This window comes from Carassius carassius, chromosome 50 (genome assembly GCF_963082965.1).
Source record: "Carassius carassius chromosome 50, fCarCar2.1, whole genome shotgun sequence".
Lineage (NCBI taxonomy): Eukaryota > Metazoa > Chordata > Actinopteri > Cypriniformes > Cyprinidae > Carassius > Carassius carassius.
In genome coordinates this window covers 4,513,412-4,531,769 of record NC_081804.1, presented here as the reverse complement: position 1 = coordinate 4,531,769, position 18,358 = coordinate 4,513,412, and the positions used below count along the sequence as shown (strand labels likewise).

Genomic DNA, 18,358 nt, shown 5'->3' with positions numbered 1-18,358 from the left:
AATTTTTACATGTATGCATTTCCTGTTTTTATGTTTGTTTGTTTTTTTCTGAATTTTTATTTTCATTTAATTTTATTTCTAAATAAAATGTTTCTACTGTATATTGTATAATAATGATGAATAACCAGTGATTCATTAGTGAATTATATGAATCAGCTTTCTATTTGCATTTTATTGACGTCAGATTGTGTCACACCTGGCAACCCAGTGAAGAGTTAATTACTGTGAATTAATGAGCTTAATTTGTAGGCTACACATAAAACACTTATAGCGTGTATTTTTGAGAATTATAATCATCCTGAAGGTCAGACTTTAACGGGCAACGTTATGAAAAAGTCTGGGTTTTAGTTACAAGGTTTTGAATAAAATATTTTAATAAGAACCCATGAAATATAATAAATGACTTAAGCACGACAATTTTCCAATCCATTTTGGTTATTTATTTATTTATTTTTTTTAATAAGTAGGACACCTTTTAGTAATATAAACACACATCCTGCAAAAGTGAAGTAGTTTGTCGTGAAAATTGAAATGGCTATAATTAGATCTGTATTGTTTTTGTTTTATTTATTTTATTATAAAGCCACACAATCACGTTTAATTTTCTGCTCGTTCATGATATTGCCTGTTAATTTCTTATTCATCGTGCTTTCATGCAAATTAATCTGAGAATTCACTCTATCAGTGACCTATGTGCCAGCTAACAGTGTTAATTAGCCAATGGCTAATAGAGATGTGAAGAAAAACGCTAAAACGGGCTGGGAATCCCGCACGCGAATTCACGAATCCTACTATGGCAAAGGATTTCCAATTCATATTCATATTTGAAGCTTTCGGCATTTGGAATGATATATTCAACACATAATCTTTCACCATTGGAAGTTGTAGCAAGAACGCCGAATTTCCTACTTAATATTCAAGAGCTAAGCTTTTCCCATGGTAGAATTCGTAAATTCTCTTCAAGGAAATGATTTTGATAACAGACACTATAAAATAAGATATGTATATGTGTGTACAGCTGTGGAAATGAAAAAGAAATCAGCATAATTAAGTAGCCTAACTTTACAAAACATGTTACTAATTATGTTATTTAAAATAAATGTACTGTGTACCTCAGTATTATATGTTAACAAACTAGACCAAACGTAAATTAGATTCACATTGATTAACAATATTTCATATTATTAAAATGTTGAAGATTATAGATTGTATTAGATCAATATTGGGTTCTGTACTGAGAACATTTAGTTAAAAAATAATAATACTTTTCAAACAGAAAAACTGTTTTATATTGGATATAGATAGATAGATAGATAGATAGATAGATAGATAGATAGATAGATAGATTGATTGATTGATAGATAGATAGATAGATAGATAGATAGATAGATAGATAGATAGATAGATAGATAGATAGATAGATAGATAGATAGATAGATAGATAGATTGTTTAACAGATGACATTAGGATTTCTTTCTTATTTATTTAATAATATATATTGTAATTGTACCTTTAATTTTATACATGATTCAACTCAAAATATACCATAAATTTTGGTTCTTTGGCGGTAATGACCTTGACACCTTTAGGCAGACCAATAAATGTGCACTTAATGGAGTCCAGATGAATGAATATCAGATGGACAGAGACCAGCTGGTCACTCCCTAGAGGACAATACACTGGACCACAATGACAGAGTTCATAGTTCAGAATGACAGGTCAAGAACTGCTAATTGAGTGGTGATTTCCTCCTTCTCCCCAGTGACCACTAAGGACGGGTGACACTGAGGTCCCTCAAACGTCTGCATGCCAATGAACCCATGACCATACAGAGGCCAAAGACATGTAACGGCTATGAAAAAAATAATAATTGATTTATTTATACATTTTTTATTTTATTTTAAAGGATTTAATTGTCAATTAAATTATACACAACAGACATTTGATTTAATTTTTTTTTTTTTTTTTAGCAATTTGTGTTTTAAATCATTTTACAAATAATAAAACAAGTATTCTATCAGATAGATAGATAGATTCCACAACTGTTGAGTTTCTTTAAAAATGGCGGGATTTCTGTCTCTTCATGAGGATATATGCATATTGTATGTTAGCATACCAATAGAGCCGGAGCCTGTGAACCCCCCTGACCCTATAACCTCTCTCTCCCAAACATGAATAGCATCACTCAAGGCCTAGACAGGCTTTTCAACCGGTTTGTCTTGCCTGAGCTCCTAAACATGATGATTTAATGTATCCTCAGCCCCCCGGGTAGCTTTTGCAGGGACTAACAGAAGTTTGTTTAAGACACAAACCCCCTCTAAAGACATGCCTCCCCATCTAAAGCTTTCTCTCAGCTACACACAGGCAAACGTCCCTCCCCTCCTGTTCTTCAGGCTCCACACTTGGCAAAATTAAGGGTCTGATCTAACAAGGGCTCTTTCATCTGCTGAGAAAAGCAGAATCTGTTCAACTGGCTTCTATAGGACTGGAAAAAGAAAAGAAAGAACATTTACTCATTCTGAACTGAACCCATAATAATATACACATTAAATCACCGGAGAAGATGTGAGAGAATTAAATATGTTAATGACCAATTGCAAAAAAAAAAAAAAAATATATATATATATATATATATATATATATATAATATGACTTTTTACAAAATTCAGCTTTAATGTTCTTCTGTGAGGTTCAAATCACTGGATTCTCTGAATTGTTTTTTCGTTGCTTTGTTCCAATACACGGACCTATTATAAATACATATGCAATTAATTATATGCATTTAATTGTTGAAATCAAATCAAATAGTTAAATCAATCCATTTAAGAACAATGTGATTTTATTTGAAATCTCAGTTTAGGTATATAAACAATAATAGGAATCAGCTTCTATTATTGATGTTAAAAACACATTATCGTTTCAGTTTCTACATTAAAATATATATACAAAAATGTTAGGTTCAAAATAATTAAAAAATAATTTTAGTCCCCTTCTGTGATATGTTCATTTTTATGACGATAGCGCCATCATGCGACAATATTAAGACACTTTAATTCGACAAAAGGTTCTCTACAAACATTTTCAGAGCGACTTGCAAAGACTATGTTCATATAGTGTCATGTTGTTTGTCTTTTTAGTAAAGGCATAGCATTTGAAGTAAATAACATACAATATCAAAGTCGTGAAGAACTGTAATAGGAATATGATTGAGTAGCCTAATATGAGGCGGTTTTCGTGCAGTTAAATTATATTTATTTGTTGTGAGTGTAACCTACGTTATTAACCATAATTAAGAAATTATTATTTAAACTGAAAACCACGACCCCGGCAGGACTCGAACCTGCAATCTTCTAGACGCCTTATCCATTAGGCCACGAGACCCGTATTTCTTACCTTATCTGGAAATAAGGGAAAATCCGCTGACTACAACATTGAATGTAAAGAAGCGAAAGCAAAGGATCTCTCATGAATATTAAATAAGTAAAGCTGACGTTGCACCACTCACGTAACCTACTTAATATTCAGGCAAGCTATTGCGATCTAGTGACACCACTAATGAAAATATCACACAGCACGCTGGAGTAACTTGCTGTCAGTGGCTTTCTTCAGTACAGTGGACATTGTAAAGTGTTTACGGAAAAGGGTGACTATGGAATTGTGTGTCTTCATCAAACCTCACAGGAATGGACAGAGATACGGTTTACCACAAGGTGTTTCAGTTAAATGTCAGCTGAAAGTAACTTCTGTAAAAGTTGCTCCTGTATGAAAATCATTTACAAAACATGACTATACATTCACAAATGGGAAACATGGAAAATTGTGGCCTAGTGGAAAACTGTTCTGTGGTCAGACGAATCAAAGTTTGAAGTTATTTTTGGAAAACTGCAACGCCATGTCATCTGGACTAAAGAGGACAAGGACAACCCAAGGTGTTATCAGAGCTCAGTTCAGTTTAGGCTCCATCAATGCTGAAAAATACTGTATATCCAAGTTCTAGAACAACATATGCTCCCATCCAGACGTCGTCTCTTTCAGGGAAGACCTTGCATTCTCCAACATGACAATGACAGACCACACTTGGAGGACCATGCCAGAAATGTAGTGGAGTGAAAAGTATGATATTTGCCTTTGAAATGTAGTGAAGTTAAAGTCATAAGTTTCCATAAAAAATAATACTCAAGTAAAGTACAAATACTCAAAAAGTGTAGTTACTCAAGTAAATGTACTTTGTTACTACCCACCTTTGTCCACGGCCCATGGCTGGTAGCATGATCTGATAGGTAGCATTATTTGTTAGAACGCCGGATTCGCTAAAAAAGATCGTCTTGAAAGATGAAGCAGTTCCCACTTTAAAAGCAGAAGCTGTTGTTTATGGTCACAACCTGTAAGTCTATTTTATTCTTTGTTGATTTGTTTTCCATTAATAGTTTCTAAAGTAAATTTTATGTTGTAGCAAGGACGTAAACAAAGGCCAATGCTGTTTGGCTCCACTAGCAGTTAACTAAATTTTAATTCATACTTATCCATCAAATGCCTAAAAAATCATTTTTAATCCCACCAGCGTACTTTGAATATTGGTGTTTATGGGACCAGTGTAACCTTTTCTTTGATTAGAGCTTTCATGTAGCGTTTACCCACATGCTTGGTTAACTACATGCACTCTAAATATGGTTCTGTGTTTGATTTGGCCACTGTAGTAAAGCCATGGTTAGTCTTCATAATAGGCTTGTAATGTAGTTCTAGTGACAGATATTTGGCCACACAAGACAAAACTAATGGTGCAATGCAGTCAGTCCCTTACAAAAAAGTAGTATACTTCAAGTTTATTTTACTAAGTATACCTAATTAAAGTTCAAACTACTAGTTTACCTCTATGACTGTAGTTTGTACTGCTATTATACTATAAGTTATAGGTATTCTAATAGTTTACTAATTAAATACTTTGTACACTTTGAAATATAGTCTCAGTAAACTACTAGTTTAGTAGTTTTATACTGCAAGTGTACTCATAAGTTTTCTTTAAGTCAACTTTACATCATACTTTGAGTATACTACTACTTTATGTCCCTATTTAGGTTTTAATGTGAATATATTTTGTTATATAATATCGGAACATACAAAACATACAAAGAAAGAACAAAGAACAAATCTGAACATGGAAAATTCCCCATTTTGCTGTGTTGTCAAACAAGATGTTTTCTTAATTCGCTGGTTTTTTTAAAATTTGCATGCATTTTTTTTAAGTTGCAGTGCTCTCTGCAATCTCTGCCAACATATAATAAGCTGTATCCATATATCAGCACTCTTGGAACATGGCAAACCAAATTTGAAGACCAAAACATAAAAATATTTCACTTGCAAAAAGTTCTTCTAACAAAGGTTTTTTTTAAAGTAGCAATGTTTTTAAGGAGTCAGTTTATTATTTTGTGTGAACTCAGAACTCAGTAAATGTTGTCCCAATTTTCCAAATAGAGTCATCTGAACAATTTTATGTTGCGCAAGTTGACAGCATGCATAACAGCTTGAAATCTTATTAAAAATTATTATTGCTTTACATGTAGCTCCTAGTAGTTCCTTGCATGGCTAAATGCTATCAATCTTTAGTTGTCTTAGCCAGAATATTTTGTTTAATGGGCTGCCTGTTAGTCATTAGAGGAATAAGAATATTTAAGTTATCAGTCGTTAGCTGAGTTAACTTAACAAACTGATTGTATTAGGTTGCTCTTTTTTTATTTTACTTTTTTTTTTCTTGAGGTAGCCCCCCCCCCTTTTTTTTACATTGCATCAACAACTTTGCATGACTCAAATTAGTTTGTAGACATTTTTTTTCCCTCTCAATTAGCATATAAATTAAACAATATCATTTGGTTTCCATTGTAATACATGATCAAATCCAATTGTTAGGCTTCCACAGAGAGTCTACAGAAATATTCAAATATACCCATAGAATAAAATTTAAGATGACTGGAACAACCAGCTGATCCAGATCCTGTTTGATGACTAATATTATATATAGTCTATAATATTATATGACTAATATATATCAAAGAACTTGGATACATCATATGGCCATTATAATTACTACATTAAATGTATTTCATATTAAAACAAATCAATACAGTGATCTACTTTCCAAAGACACCCTGTTAATATTTGTTACTAAGTACTTGGCCACTTTTTCTTGATTGTAAATACAGAACTTGTCTTGTAGGATTAATTAGACTTTTTAAATTAATAAATAAACAAATGTTCTTATGTTTTTTTTTATGTAAGTAAAATATGGGAGTCTTTAACCAGTGCTAAAGATTGGGAGGAATATTGACATTCTCACAGTGAAAGAGCTGCCGTTACACTGACAAAAGTCAAAATACTGAGAAATATTAGCAAAAAGTTAATGGCTCAAGTGCTATAGCTTTCCCATGACTGTCCATAAACAAACACTACTCTAAAATAGAAAAGTAGGAGCTATAGATCATTTCAGAAAAGGTGTTTCATGCACTTAAAGATGTATGTGCTTTGATGAAGTTAACATTTAAAAGCAACTTTGACAGAGTTTGGGCATCTTTTAAAGCATTTTCCTAACCCAAACAGTAAATCATAGCACTAGGAACACCAAAGTCATGACCAGATGCTAGATATGTATAAATAAACACAAACCCCACATACAAACTAAAAAATATATTCTCAATTAAACACAAAATGAACATGCATTTAGTTTTAAAATGCCTTTTTAATTGCTCATTTTAAGCAAGCAAAACAGTACATGAGTATCAAACAAAGAAAAAAGAAAAGCTCTATAGATCATGTTTAAGAAATGTTAAACAAAGCATGTGCTATTAAAATTTATTCCCAAAGTTTCACAAATAATTAATGTCTTTGGGTAGATGATTCGCTGCTGCTCATGGAAGTCCTAAGTTTCGTTTTATTTTTTGTCTTCAGTGAGTGTCTTACCCACGTCCTCTCTATGACAGTTAGCTCTGCTGCAGGCACATTTCTCAACATTGATGTATGTATGGGTAATTATATCTCCATTTACACAACCAAGTGTCACTGTGCGATTACTTGTTTGAGTGGCCTGACAACAGGTACAAGAGGATAATTCAGGTTCACTGTACCTACAAATGAGAGAAAAACACATGCAAACCATTTCAAATCAGTCACTTATGAGTGTCTGTTTCAGATAGGAAGCCAACTTTGTCTAAGTCTGTGTCTGCTCACCTGCCCGAATTGGGACAGTCTCCACTACAAAATGTCAGGTCCATTTTCTTCTCTGACGTACAGTCTTTTTGTTGTATGTATTTGCGTACGGTCTGTACTCGACATCCCTTAATTTGGTCAACACCTACAAACACGGGCAACAGAATGCACACAGACATATTAATAATCGACTCGAACCAACCAAAATTCACATAGTTTTCTTTTAAAAAATACCCACAAACATTACAGCAGCCATCAGGCGACCGCTGAACAGTGCCCTGTAGAGCGAATCACAAAGGCAGAATGTCATCAATGCGATTTAATCACCATGATCAGTCAGCATAATATGTAAATATGTGTTTATGTGACATATGAAGTACTAACAGGCTGGCAATTGGAAATGTTGAAAGGAGGGCACTGGACTGTGTATTTGTTGGTGATGAACTGTCCATTAATTTTAGTACACGTGATTCTGTCACAGCCTTGATTTGTAGAGGGAAAAGTTTCACCTTCCTATGACCCAAAAAAGAACAAGGTCATTGGTTTTAACATATGAGCATATGTGGAGTACATTTTCTTCAGTTATAATTCATTTAACTTCTATTCCTTTAAGTACCATTTAACCTGAATATGAACCTTAAGGCGACTGAACCTCTGACATTTGAACTTACCTTTAATGTACGATCAACGCCATTAATACTGACAATGCAGTGAGTTTTCACACATTCTCCACAGCAGTCATCAGGCTTCTTTTTAATTTTTTCATAACCCTGTGAAAAATAAATATCAAATGAAGTCAATGAAATTACCGTTGGTTCTGAAACAAGACGATCAAAATCTCCTCACACAACTTACAGGATCACATTTCTCAATGCACTGCACAGATTGACATTTGGTCATGAACAATTGCGTTTCAGGATCCACGTCCCAAGTACATCTGCATTCCTTACAGCCATCGATGGGGATATTGGTACCAGGCTGGGGGAAGTGATGGGAGACATGAGTGTGTAAAACTTTCATTAACCCTTTAACGGTCACCATGTCCCATATACGGGACACCTACATTTACTTCACTATATTACAATCAAATCTAATCTAATCTTGACAAACTATATATCGTTGGAAAGACTCCCAAATATATATTTTAGCAATGTTTTTTGTTAAAAATTATGTAGGAAAAGTAATAGATTAATTTATGACAAGTGTGCTCCCTCAAAAATCTACATTATAACAGGAGTTTTTACGTTTGTTTAAAAAAAATACTTCTTCGTTGCCTTTTTCTCTATCACATTTTAGAAATCATCAGAAATTATATGTCAACTGAAAACTTAAAATCTCAAAATTCATCCTTTAAAAACCATTTTAAAATCAGACATTGCATTACCATGTAAATGGTACATCAATATCATGTAACAAAATGTTTTCATTCATGAATTATAAAAATTTAAGTTTGAATCGTGCACTTCTATGTTCAAAAATGACAGTTTGAGGGGTTAATTGTTACTTAAAATAAAAAACAAAAATAATAATATTTGTGTATATTTACCTCATATACCATATTGTTGTAGACGCACACTTTCTTTGGCTCTGAGGAAGCAAACAATAAATCACAAAACTATACAGAATGATATAAAAGGCAATACAGAAACCATCTGAGATAAAAAAAAAAAAAAGAATTAAAAAAAAAAAAAAAAGCATACAAATGTCACAAAAATGAACTGATGTGTGAATAATAGCAATACCGCATTTGATTTCTGGACAGCATTTTCCATCTGGTACTTTCACGACTGGGTTATGTCCAATTGGACACTTTTTATCCAGAGGTGGGCACATGCTGACATCACAGTCTACATCACACAAAGGAGACTTAATAAAAGGAAGATGAAAAAGAAACATCTTACAAAAAACTGTACATAAACTTACTGCAAACTTGTTTACTGCAGCATGGGTCTGAAGTATTGGTGATGTTGACCAGAACAAAACCAGGTTCAATGCAGATCTCAGGGCTGACATCGAGACACTTTTTGGGCTTACAGGTTACTGATTTGCTGTTCTTATCACAGATACACTCCTCACAGTTGTACTCGAAAACCTCATTATACTGCCACAAAATATGAAGAGAATTCCGTTAAAAGTCTATTTCAGTCAGCTTCGGCCATTATTCAGTTCATTTTTTTAAATTCGTCATATAATGAAAATTCACTCTTTTGATTTAGTAAATTCATGCTACGGGTTATAGTGTGAAGAATTAATCCATGTATGCAGTTTCTTTTTGTTTTTACCATGCAAGTAAATATAAATATCACTACTCATACAAATTCATATGAGCTTGGCTTAAGTATGTTGCTAAGCCGAAATTGAACTCTGGTAAGCATAAAATTACATAGTATTTTCATGCCAACATGCATGTGTGCTAACTATTTTATCTATTTTGTACTTTTTGGTAATGAACAATTTATGAGGATTAGGGTTAGGGTTAGGGTTAGGTTTTCATTTTTCACATCATGTCATCTGCCATCTTGGATGATTTTTATAAGTGAGCGTGCCACATTGTTTTGCTGAATGACCTTGAAGTTTAAGAACTATGAAATTAAATTCTATTTTTGTGTAAACAGCTAAATTAAAATGGTTAAAACCACCGTACATCACGTGGTGTTTTAGAGGCATCCAGGCATCCTAAAAACAAAAAGAGAAGTACAGCATAAGACAGATATTTTCTTGAAAAGCAGTTAAGGTATGCAGGATGATGCAAAAAGAAACATTTTTTTTACTTCTAAATCTAAATGTCATATGCATGCACATAAACTTGTGTTAAAGGCTTCTCACCGCATTTGTTCACACAAATGTTTGTGTTCTTGTTGAAGAGTAATGTGCCCTCAGGACAGAAGCATCCCTCTGTGCGCACTTTAATGTTTTTTTGTTCAGGTCTGCATTACAAAAAAGTATTTAACCTTTTTTTATTATTATTATTACACACATATCATCTAAGATTCATAACAGTACATCTGCATAACAACATTTATTAACTTTTAAACTGCATATTAATAGGTTTTTTTTTTCAAGTACATGTCTGTCATATTCCCTTCCCTCAATTAAAAAAGCTAAAGCAGTAAACTTAAATTTCCGCAAATGTCTAAACTTTTGAAACATTTGGATAAATGGGCATACATATCAGCACAGGTTGGTGGCTCAGCTGGACCACAAGGATTGAAGACTTTATCTGCTGGACATTCAATATCTGGGGGAAGAAAAAACAAAATACAACACTTAAATAATCAATAGTTTCCAAAAATCTAAGATCATGACGATCACGACAAATCAAATATAAAAATAGGATGTTATTAAAATAGGAATTTAATGCCAGAAAGGTACAAGAGGAAATTAAGCAAATCGGAGAAAACAAAAACAAAAGTATGATATAAAATTAATAAAATGCAACATACTGCAAAGGTTAGTGTGGTTCCTCCAGTTTATGCAGATCCCTAATTGAAGGCAAGCCCTGGCATATGTCTGCAGACTTATACACACCACGACAGGGTTTTTCATATGACAGCTGTCATATTGACATGATGAAATGAAGTTTTGGGGGGGTATATGGGAATGGCACGCTTTGAACAACCTGAGAAAGGCAGAAGAAGTAAGTATAATTTAAGTAATATAAAAACATAAAAACATCACACAGAATCCACTCACTCGTTATTAAGGAGGGAGCAGTCAGGATGACCCTTGCATGGCTTAGATGGAGGTTTGCTTTTAACTGAAACAGTAGGTAATGCAGATGGTGGAGTGCAAATTTCACCATTCACACCACTGGCTGGCCAGTAATCTGCCATCACTGCACAGTCGTCCACCAAGATCCCTCCAGGGATCATGCAGTCATCAGCCTTGTTGTTGTTACATGTTCCTTAGTGAGAATTATTTGGCATAATTTAGATTTACAATGAATAAAAAAAAAATCCCTTCTATACCATCCACATTTTGATGTCACCATCTATACAAATATCGTGGGGTGTCTGACTTACCACAATGACCTTGTGTGTTGTTTCCAAAATGCTGGTATGGCAAATTGATGCCAAAGCCAGTAGCTCCAAATGTTATATTAACACCCAGCAATGGAATACTCAAGAACAAGTCTAGGCTTGAGCTTATAACTCTCACACCATTATAAGCATATGGCAGTCGTAACTTTACATTGTTCTCAAAAGCCTTTTATGAAAGGAGACAATGACAAGAACATTTTAGGATAGTAAGTAAATCAGAAAAAAACATGTTATTCATTACAAATCTATAAAATCTCACCTCTAGTTCTGCACCTCCTAATAGATTGTTATTTGTGAGTTTTATGACTAGTTTGTTATAAGACACAATTATAGATCTGGGACAGGATACACGCTCAACAAGGTCACAGTAGACACTGTCAATGTAGATCTTCAAATGTTTTTGAGGCGTTTTTTCCTCCATTAATATATAAGTGCAGTTTCCTTGATGACTGTAGAATTTTCCATCAAATGTTTTATAATGCGGGTCACCCCAGCCTTCACAAAAACCTATAATTAGGAAAGGACGAGCAATAAAGAAAACAATATTCAATTATTTGAACTGACCAAGCTACTTGAACTTGGTAAACACTAAGAGACAGATTTACTAACAGTTTGTTCCATATAAACCTTCTTTTTTGCAGTAAAAAAAAACTACTGCCTTTTTACTAATGAAACCGTAAAAAATAAGCAATGAAAGGCATGAACAGGCATTTTTGTGGCTAATCTTACTGTATGCATTTTTAGGAGTTTTCCTTTCTAGCGCAAAATTTATGGGAGAAGAGTATTGTAATTAATTATGCGTGATATACTAAGGTTTGCGGTAGTCAAATTATTGATATTTGTGCCATTATTTAATTATTATTTTTGTACATTTGTTGTAAATTTTGATGATAATGAATAATGTACTGAGAGTAACAAGGTCTCACATGTTGAAGCTTGCGCAGCCAGTGTGAGTGTGAGATAATCTCGTGGAGAAATCAAAACAAATGAGTGCAACTCCACAGAAAAACTCATAGAACAAACATACTGCAGCAAAAATGCTGTTTTTCCTGAATATCAGCATGATTACAGATTTGACATTGATTTTATTCATTCAATAAATGAGTAATAATCATTCACTAATCTCCAAGCAGTTTCTTTAGTGAATTAATTAATCATCTGAGTCAGTGATTCAGTGATCCATTCATTTGCTTGATTCTTGAATGAATCAGCTGTCTGCAGGAAAGCTTAAACCAATTATTTAAATGTTCACTAAATAAAACGGTCACTTGAAGCCACCTACTGGCGGTTTACTCTGATATTTTTAAATATCATCAACTTTTCATTGTTGTATATAAAAAATTATTTAAAACACTAAGCTCATAACATTATTCATGCAGTAGTAATTTTGCAATGTAAATGTAAATTCATTAATGAAATGTAAGAATTTGATATGAAAGATAATGCAAACATTTTTATGCCCTTTCTTTAGTTAAAAAAAGAAACACCTTGGAAATCAATTTAAAGGGGTCATATGATGCAATTAAAATTTCCTTTCTTTTTGGAGTGTTAAAAGCTCTTGGTGCATAAACAAGATCTGTAAAGTTGCAAAGAATAAAGTCTCAAATCCAAAGAGATATTCTTTACCTAAAATGGCTCTTTCTAACATGCCCCCACCTGCATATGTCACTGTGTGGGAAGATTTGCATAAAGCTGTCCAAATTTCGACTTGTACATTACACATCACATCCTGATGTCACATATCATTACGGGACCTTTATGGGTTGTGTGTGAATGCATGCACAGATTCAGCAAAATCTAGCAACCACAATTGCTGCGACACATTACCTGTGTATATTCCAGAATCGCAGTGTGAAAGGGGCTATGGGGACGCTGTTTCATTGTGAAACCAAAACTACTTTGTTTGGCCTTCCAAAAGAGGACATAACTAGAAATCAGTGGTTAAGTTATATTTACAACACTGTCCCAGAACAGTTCAACCCAAATATTTAGATGTGTGCAGTGCATTTTTTTTATGGAGAAAGAGGAGTGTTTCCTGGAAGAGTAACCTACAATGCCAGTGTCTGTTTCTATCATAACTATTCATTTTTTACCCATACATAACATTTTTCACTTTTTTTTTAATAATTAACTGCTCAATATTTAATCACAGCTTCAGATACATTATATTTTCATTTGCTACAAGCAGAATACACAAGAAGTGTGTTCAATTCGGATACGTATATATGATTGTCGTGGTGATGAAAAAAAAGCAACCATTTGCATGTCTGCGTATTTTTAAATATAAAATAAAATATTTACATTATTGCTATTCCTTTCAGTGATTACAGAATCAAATAAAATTATTGTGAAGACCAATTTACTCACAGTCACATGCATAATATTTGCAGCAGCCGTACTCATCCTCGACAAGCACTGGTTTTTTGCCATTTTCACAGGTGATGTTCTGCAGTGGAGGGCATTGAAATGGGATAACTTCGATGTTGTTGTCTTTTATGCACCTAGCCATCATGCATTTACACAAGTAGAAGGTCTCATTGGTCTGGTGATGATAAAAAAGTACAAGAATAAGAGGCTAACACATGTAAAATTGCAATGAAGTGTTATGTTATTTACTTTGAATATTTAAATGGCACCATGGATACATTTCTCATGTAGAAAAAATAATAAATTACATATACTTGAAGGGGTCATGAAATAGAGAATCAAAGTGTTCTTGATATCAACACATTAAAGAGATTACTGAGATGTATATAATATAAAAACATACTGCAAGTTTCAGAACTCAAACAGTCCCAAAACAGTCTCTAACAATTCTGAAACTCACCAGTCTAAAATATTAATTAAAATGCCCTGATTTTAAATTTGAAGAATTGTGATGTCCACGACCCACCCCTTAAAATGTATATCATATATAATTGTATGTTATCAAAGAGATGTGTTCTGAGCAACTAATTTCTCTTCATCAATCACAAGAGCAATACTGCTGTTGGATAAAGATGTCAGGTAAGACTGTCAGACTGAGACGTTCTGTTGGAGGATGTAAAAAAACTACACCTTCAAAGACTTTGCATGGCCTCACTAAAGATCTATGAATTTTAAAATGCATGGCTGAAGATTATTTTTAATGACATGCCTGAGTGAATATAAGGTAATGTTTTCGTTTGTTCTTCACATTTCACAACAGGCTGTTCTGTGAATCATTCTAAACATGCTGTCAGTACTGCAGTGCCAAGCATTTTGTCCTTGGAGGCACGCAGGTTAAGTACACTTTGTTTTTACTGTAGTTTGTAATATACGTACATCAAACCAGTGTTTAATGCTATTAACACAATGAGTGTATCATTGATTGAGTGTTGCTGATAAAATGCATACATGCAACGTCTTTTGTTATAAGTAATAATCATTATTGTATATATTACAATAGTACAATACTAATAGTGCCTTGGGACCTGACTCTAGCTTATACATATACTGCATGTCTCTACCACAGCACTACCCATCTTGAGTATCAAAATACATTACATGCTGTAATGCAGGGCATGGATATGGTGCAATACATTTTGTCAATCACAGCAGTGGGTATTTACATCAGTTTCTGCCCCTTAACATTAAGTGGTTTTCAAGGAGAGTGAAAATGAGGATTGAAATTATGATTTTTACAAATATTGGTCCAATTTTGTGTATAAATAAAAAATCTTACCTCATGAAACTATACAAATCTGAAACTGAATTTCATGACCCCTTGAAACTAAAATTTAAAGAAGGTATATTAAATTGTACATTTTTGGCCCATTCTGGACAGTCTGGTGGAGTTGCTGTAGTTGTCGATATAGAGCTAGTTGATGTGGTATGTCCTGGTGTTGTTGTCGGTGTAGATGGTGTGGTAGGTTTTGGTGTTGTTATAGTAGACTTTATTGTACTTGTAGTTGTAGGGGAAGATGGTGTGGTAGGTTTTGATGTTGTTGTAGTAGACTTTGTGGTAGCTGTCAGTGTAGGGGTAGATGGTGTTGTAGGCTTTGGTGTTGTTGTTGTTGTAGACCTTGTGGTGGCTGTCGTTGTGGGGGAAGATGGTGTGGTAGGTTTTGATGTTGTTGTAGTAGACTTTGTTGTCAGTGTAGGGGAAGGTAGTATTGTAGGTTTTTGTGTTGTAGTAGACGTTGTGGTAGCTGTTGGTGTAGGGCTAGATGATGTGGTAGGATTTGGTGTTGTTGTAGTAGACTTCGTGGAAGCTGTTGGTGTAGGGGAAGATGGTGTGGTAGGTTTTGGTGTTGTTGAAGTAGACTTTGTAGTAGTTGTCGGTGTAGGGGAAGATGGTGTAGTAGGTTTTGGTGTTGTTTTAGTAGAATTCGTGGAAGCTGTTGGTGTGGGGGTAGATGGTGTGGTAGGTTTGGGTGATGTTGTGGTAGCTGTTGGTGTAGGGGAAGATGGCGTGGTAGGTTTTGGTGTTGTTGTAGTAGACTTTGTTGTAGTTGTCGGTGTAGGGGAAGGTAGTATTGTAGGTTTTTGTGTTGTAGTAGACTTTGTGGTAGCTTTTGGTGTAGGGCTGGATGATGTGGTAGGATTTGGTGTTGTTGTAGTAGACTTTGTGGTAGCAGTTGGTGTAGGGGAAGATGGTGTATTAGGTTTGGGTGTTCCTGTAGTAGACTTTGTGGTAGGTGTCGGTGTAGGGGTAGATGGTGTCGTAATCTTTGATGTTGTTTTAGTTGTAGACTTTGTTGTAGTTGTTGGTGTAGGGGAAGATGGTGTGGTAGGTTTTAGTGTTGTTGTAGTAGACTTTGTTGTAATTGTCGGTGTAGGAGAAGAGGGTGTAGTAGGTTTTGGTGTTGATGTAGTAGACTTTGTAGTAGTTGTCGGTTTAGGGGAAGATGGTGTAGTAGGTTTTGGTGTTCCTGTAGTAGACTTTGTGCTAGGTGTCGGTGTAGGGGTAGATGGTGTGGTAGGTTTTGGTGTAGTTGTTGTAGACTTTGTTGTAGTTGTCGGTGTAGGAGAAGATGGTGTGGTAGGTTTTGGTGTTGTTGTAGTAGACTTTGTGCTAGGTGTCGGTGTAGGGGTAGATGGTGTGGTAGGTTTTGGTGTAGTTGTAGTAGACTTTGTTGTAGTTGTCGGTGTAGGAGAAGATGGTGTAGTAGGTTTTGGTGTTGATGTAGTAGACATTGTAGCAGTTGTCGGTGTAGGAGAAGATGGTGTAGTAGGTTTTGGTGTTCCTGTAGTAGACTTTGTGCTAGGTGTCGGTGAAGGGGTAGATGGTGTGGTAGGTTTTGGTGTAGTTGTTGTAGACTTTGTTGTAGTTGTCGGTGTAGGAGAAGATGGTGTGGTAGGTTTTGGTGTTGTTGTAGTAGACTTTGTGCTAGGTGTCGGTGTAGGGGTAGATGGTGTGGTAGCTTTTGGTGTAGTTGTAGTAGACTTTGTTGTAGTTGTCGGTGTAGGGGAAGATGGTGTAGTAGGTTTTGGTGTTCCTGTAGTAGACTTTGTGCTAGGTGTCGGTGTAGGGGTAGATGGTGTGGTAGGTTTTGGTGTAGTTGTTGTAGACTTTGTTGTAGTTGTCGGTGTAGGAGAAGATGGTGTGGTAGGTTTTGGTGTTGTTGTCGGTGTAGGAGAAGATGGTGTGGTAGGTTTTGGTGTTGTTGTCGGGGATGATGGTGTGGTGGGTTTCGATGTTGTTGTAGTAGACTTTGTAGTAGTTGTCGTTGTAGGGGAAGATGGTGTAATAGGTTTTGGTGTTGTTGTAGTAGACTTCGTGGAAGCGGTTGGTGTGGGGGTAGATGGTGTGGTAGGTTTGGGTGATGTTGTGGTAGCTGTTGGTGTAAGGGAAGATGGCGTGGTAGGTTTTGGTGTCATTGAAGTAGATTTTGTTGTAGTTGTCGGTGTAGGGGAAGTTGGTGTCGTATGTTTTGGTGTTGTAGTAGACTTTGTGGTAGCTGTCGGTGTAGGGCTAGATGATGTGGTAGGATTTGGTGTTGTTGTAGTAGACTTTGTGGTAGCCGTTGGTGTAGGGGAAGATGGTGTATTAGATTTGGGTGGTCCTGTAGTAGACTTTGTAGTAGGTGTCGGTGTAGGGGTAGACGGTGTCGTAATCTTTGGTGTTGTTTTAGTTGTAGACTTTGTTGTAGTTGTTGGTGTAGGAGAAGATGGTGTGGTAGGTTTTGGTGTTGTTGTAGTATACTTTGTGCTAGGTGTCGGTGTAGGGGTAGATGGTGTGGTAGGTTTTGGTGTAGTTGTAGTAGACTTTGTTGTAGTTGTCGGTGTAGGGGAAGATGGTGTAGTAGGTTTTGGTGTTCCTGTAGTAGACTTTGTGCTAGGTGTCGGTGTAGGGGTAGATGGTGTGGTAGGTTTTGGTGTAGTTGTTGTAGACTTTGTTGTAGTTGTCGGTGTAGGAGAAGATGGTGTGGTAGGTTTTGGTGTTGTTGTCGGTGTAGGAGAAGATGGTGTGGTAGGTTTTGGTGTTGTTGTCGGGGATGATGGTGTGGTGGGTTTCGGTGTTGTTGTAGTAGACTTTGTAGTAGTTGTCGGTGTAGGGGAAGATGGTGTAATAGGTTTTGGTGTTGTTGTAGTAGACTTCGTGGAAGCGGTTGGTGTGGGGGTAGATGGTGTGGTAGGTTTGGGTGATGTTGTGGTAGCTGTTGGTGTAGGGGAAGATGGCGTGGTAGGTTTTGGTGTCATTGAAGTAGATTTTGTTGTAGTTGTCGGTGTAGGGGAAGTTGGTGTCGTATGTTTTGGTGTTGTAGTAGACTTTGTGGTAGCTGTCGGTGTAGGGCTAGATGATGTGGTAGGATTTGGTGTTGTTGTAGTAGACTTTGTGGTAGCCGTTGGTGTAGGGGAAGATGGTGTATTAGATTTGGGTGGTCCTGTAGTAGACTTTGTAGTAGGTGTCGGTGTAGGGGTAGACGGTGTCGTAATCTTTGGTGTTGTTTTAGTTGTAGACTTTGTTGTAGTTGTTGGTGTAGGAGAAGATGGTGTGGTAGGTTTTGGTGTTTTTGTAGTAGACTTTGTTGTAGTTGTCGGTGTAGGAGAAGATGGAGTAGTAGGTTTTGGTGTTGATGTAGTAGACTTTGTAGTAGTTGTCGGTGTAGGGGAAGATGGTGTAGTAGGTTTTGGTGTTCCTGTAGTAGACTTTGTGC

The 18,358-nt window shown here is 35.5% G+C and overlaps 2 protein-coding genes across 2 annotated transcripts in view; both read right to left on the bottom strand.

Annotated features, from left to right (window-relative positions):
* Nucleotides 1-6,710: 6,710 nt before the first annotated feature.
* LOC132133172 (intestinal mucin-like protein) lies at nt 6,711-15,348 on the bottom strand. Its single transcript, XM_059545917.1, has 18 exons — nt 15,021-15,348; nt 13,605-13,779; nt 11,497-11,744; nt 11,220-11,403; nt 10,891-11,101; nt 10,641-10,816; nt 10,366-10,435; nt 10,024-10,124; nt 9,842-9,873; nt 9,121-9,298; nt 8,940-9,044; nt 8,744-8,784; nt 8,053-8,175; nt 7,869-7,967; nt 7,582-7,710; nt 7,436-7,475; nt 7,219-7,342; nt 6,711-7,115 (listed from the first exon to the last, which is right to left on the bottom strand). Exons 2-18 carry the CDS (start codon nt 13,747-13,749, stop codon nt 6,923-6,925), a joined length of 2,199 nt encoding a protein of 732 aa, XP_059401900.1. The 5' UTR covers nt 13,750-13,779; nt 15,021-15,348; the 3' UTR covers nt 6,711-6,922.
* Nucleotides 15,349-16,713: 1,365 nt separating this feature from the next.
* LOC132133312 (mucin-2-like) overlaps nt 16,714-18,358 on the bottom strand; it is a 36,360-nt gene continuing 34,715 nt past the window's right edge. Inside the window, exons 38-40 of the mRNA XM_059546111.1 lie at nt 18,163-18,357; nt 17,593-17,994; nt 16,714-17,172 (exon numbers count right to left, since the gene is read on the bottom strand). Of these exons, the coding sequence (XP_059402094.1) occupies nt 16,714-17,172; nt 17,593-17,994; nt 18,163-18,357 (1,056 nt within the window). The remainder of the gene's footprint in view (nt 17,173-17,592; nt 17,995-18,162; nt 18,358) is intronic.

Excerpts from the sequence above, each read along its gene's own strand:
- LOC132133172 (XM_059545917.1), bottom strand. The coding sequence starts at position 13,749 with ATGATGGCTAGGTGCATAAAAGACAACAACATCGAAGTTATCCCATTT. Across the intron at positions 11,102-11,219 it reads CAACACACAAGGTCATTGTG|GAACATGTAACAACAACAAG; the intron begins GTAAGTCAGACA and ends ATTCTCACTAAG. Across the intron at positions 7,476-7,581 it reads ACATTTCCAATTGCCAGCCT|GGCACTGTTCAGCGGTCGCC; the intron begins GTTAGTACTTCA and ends TTCGCTCTACAG.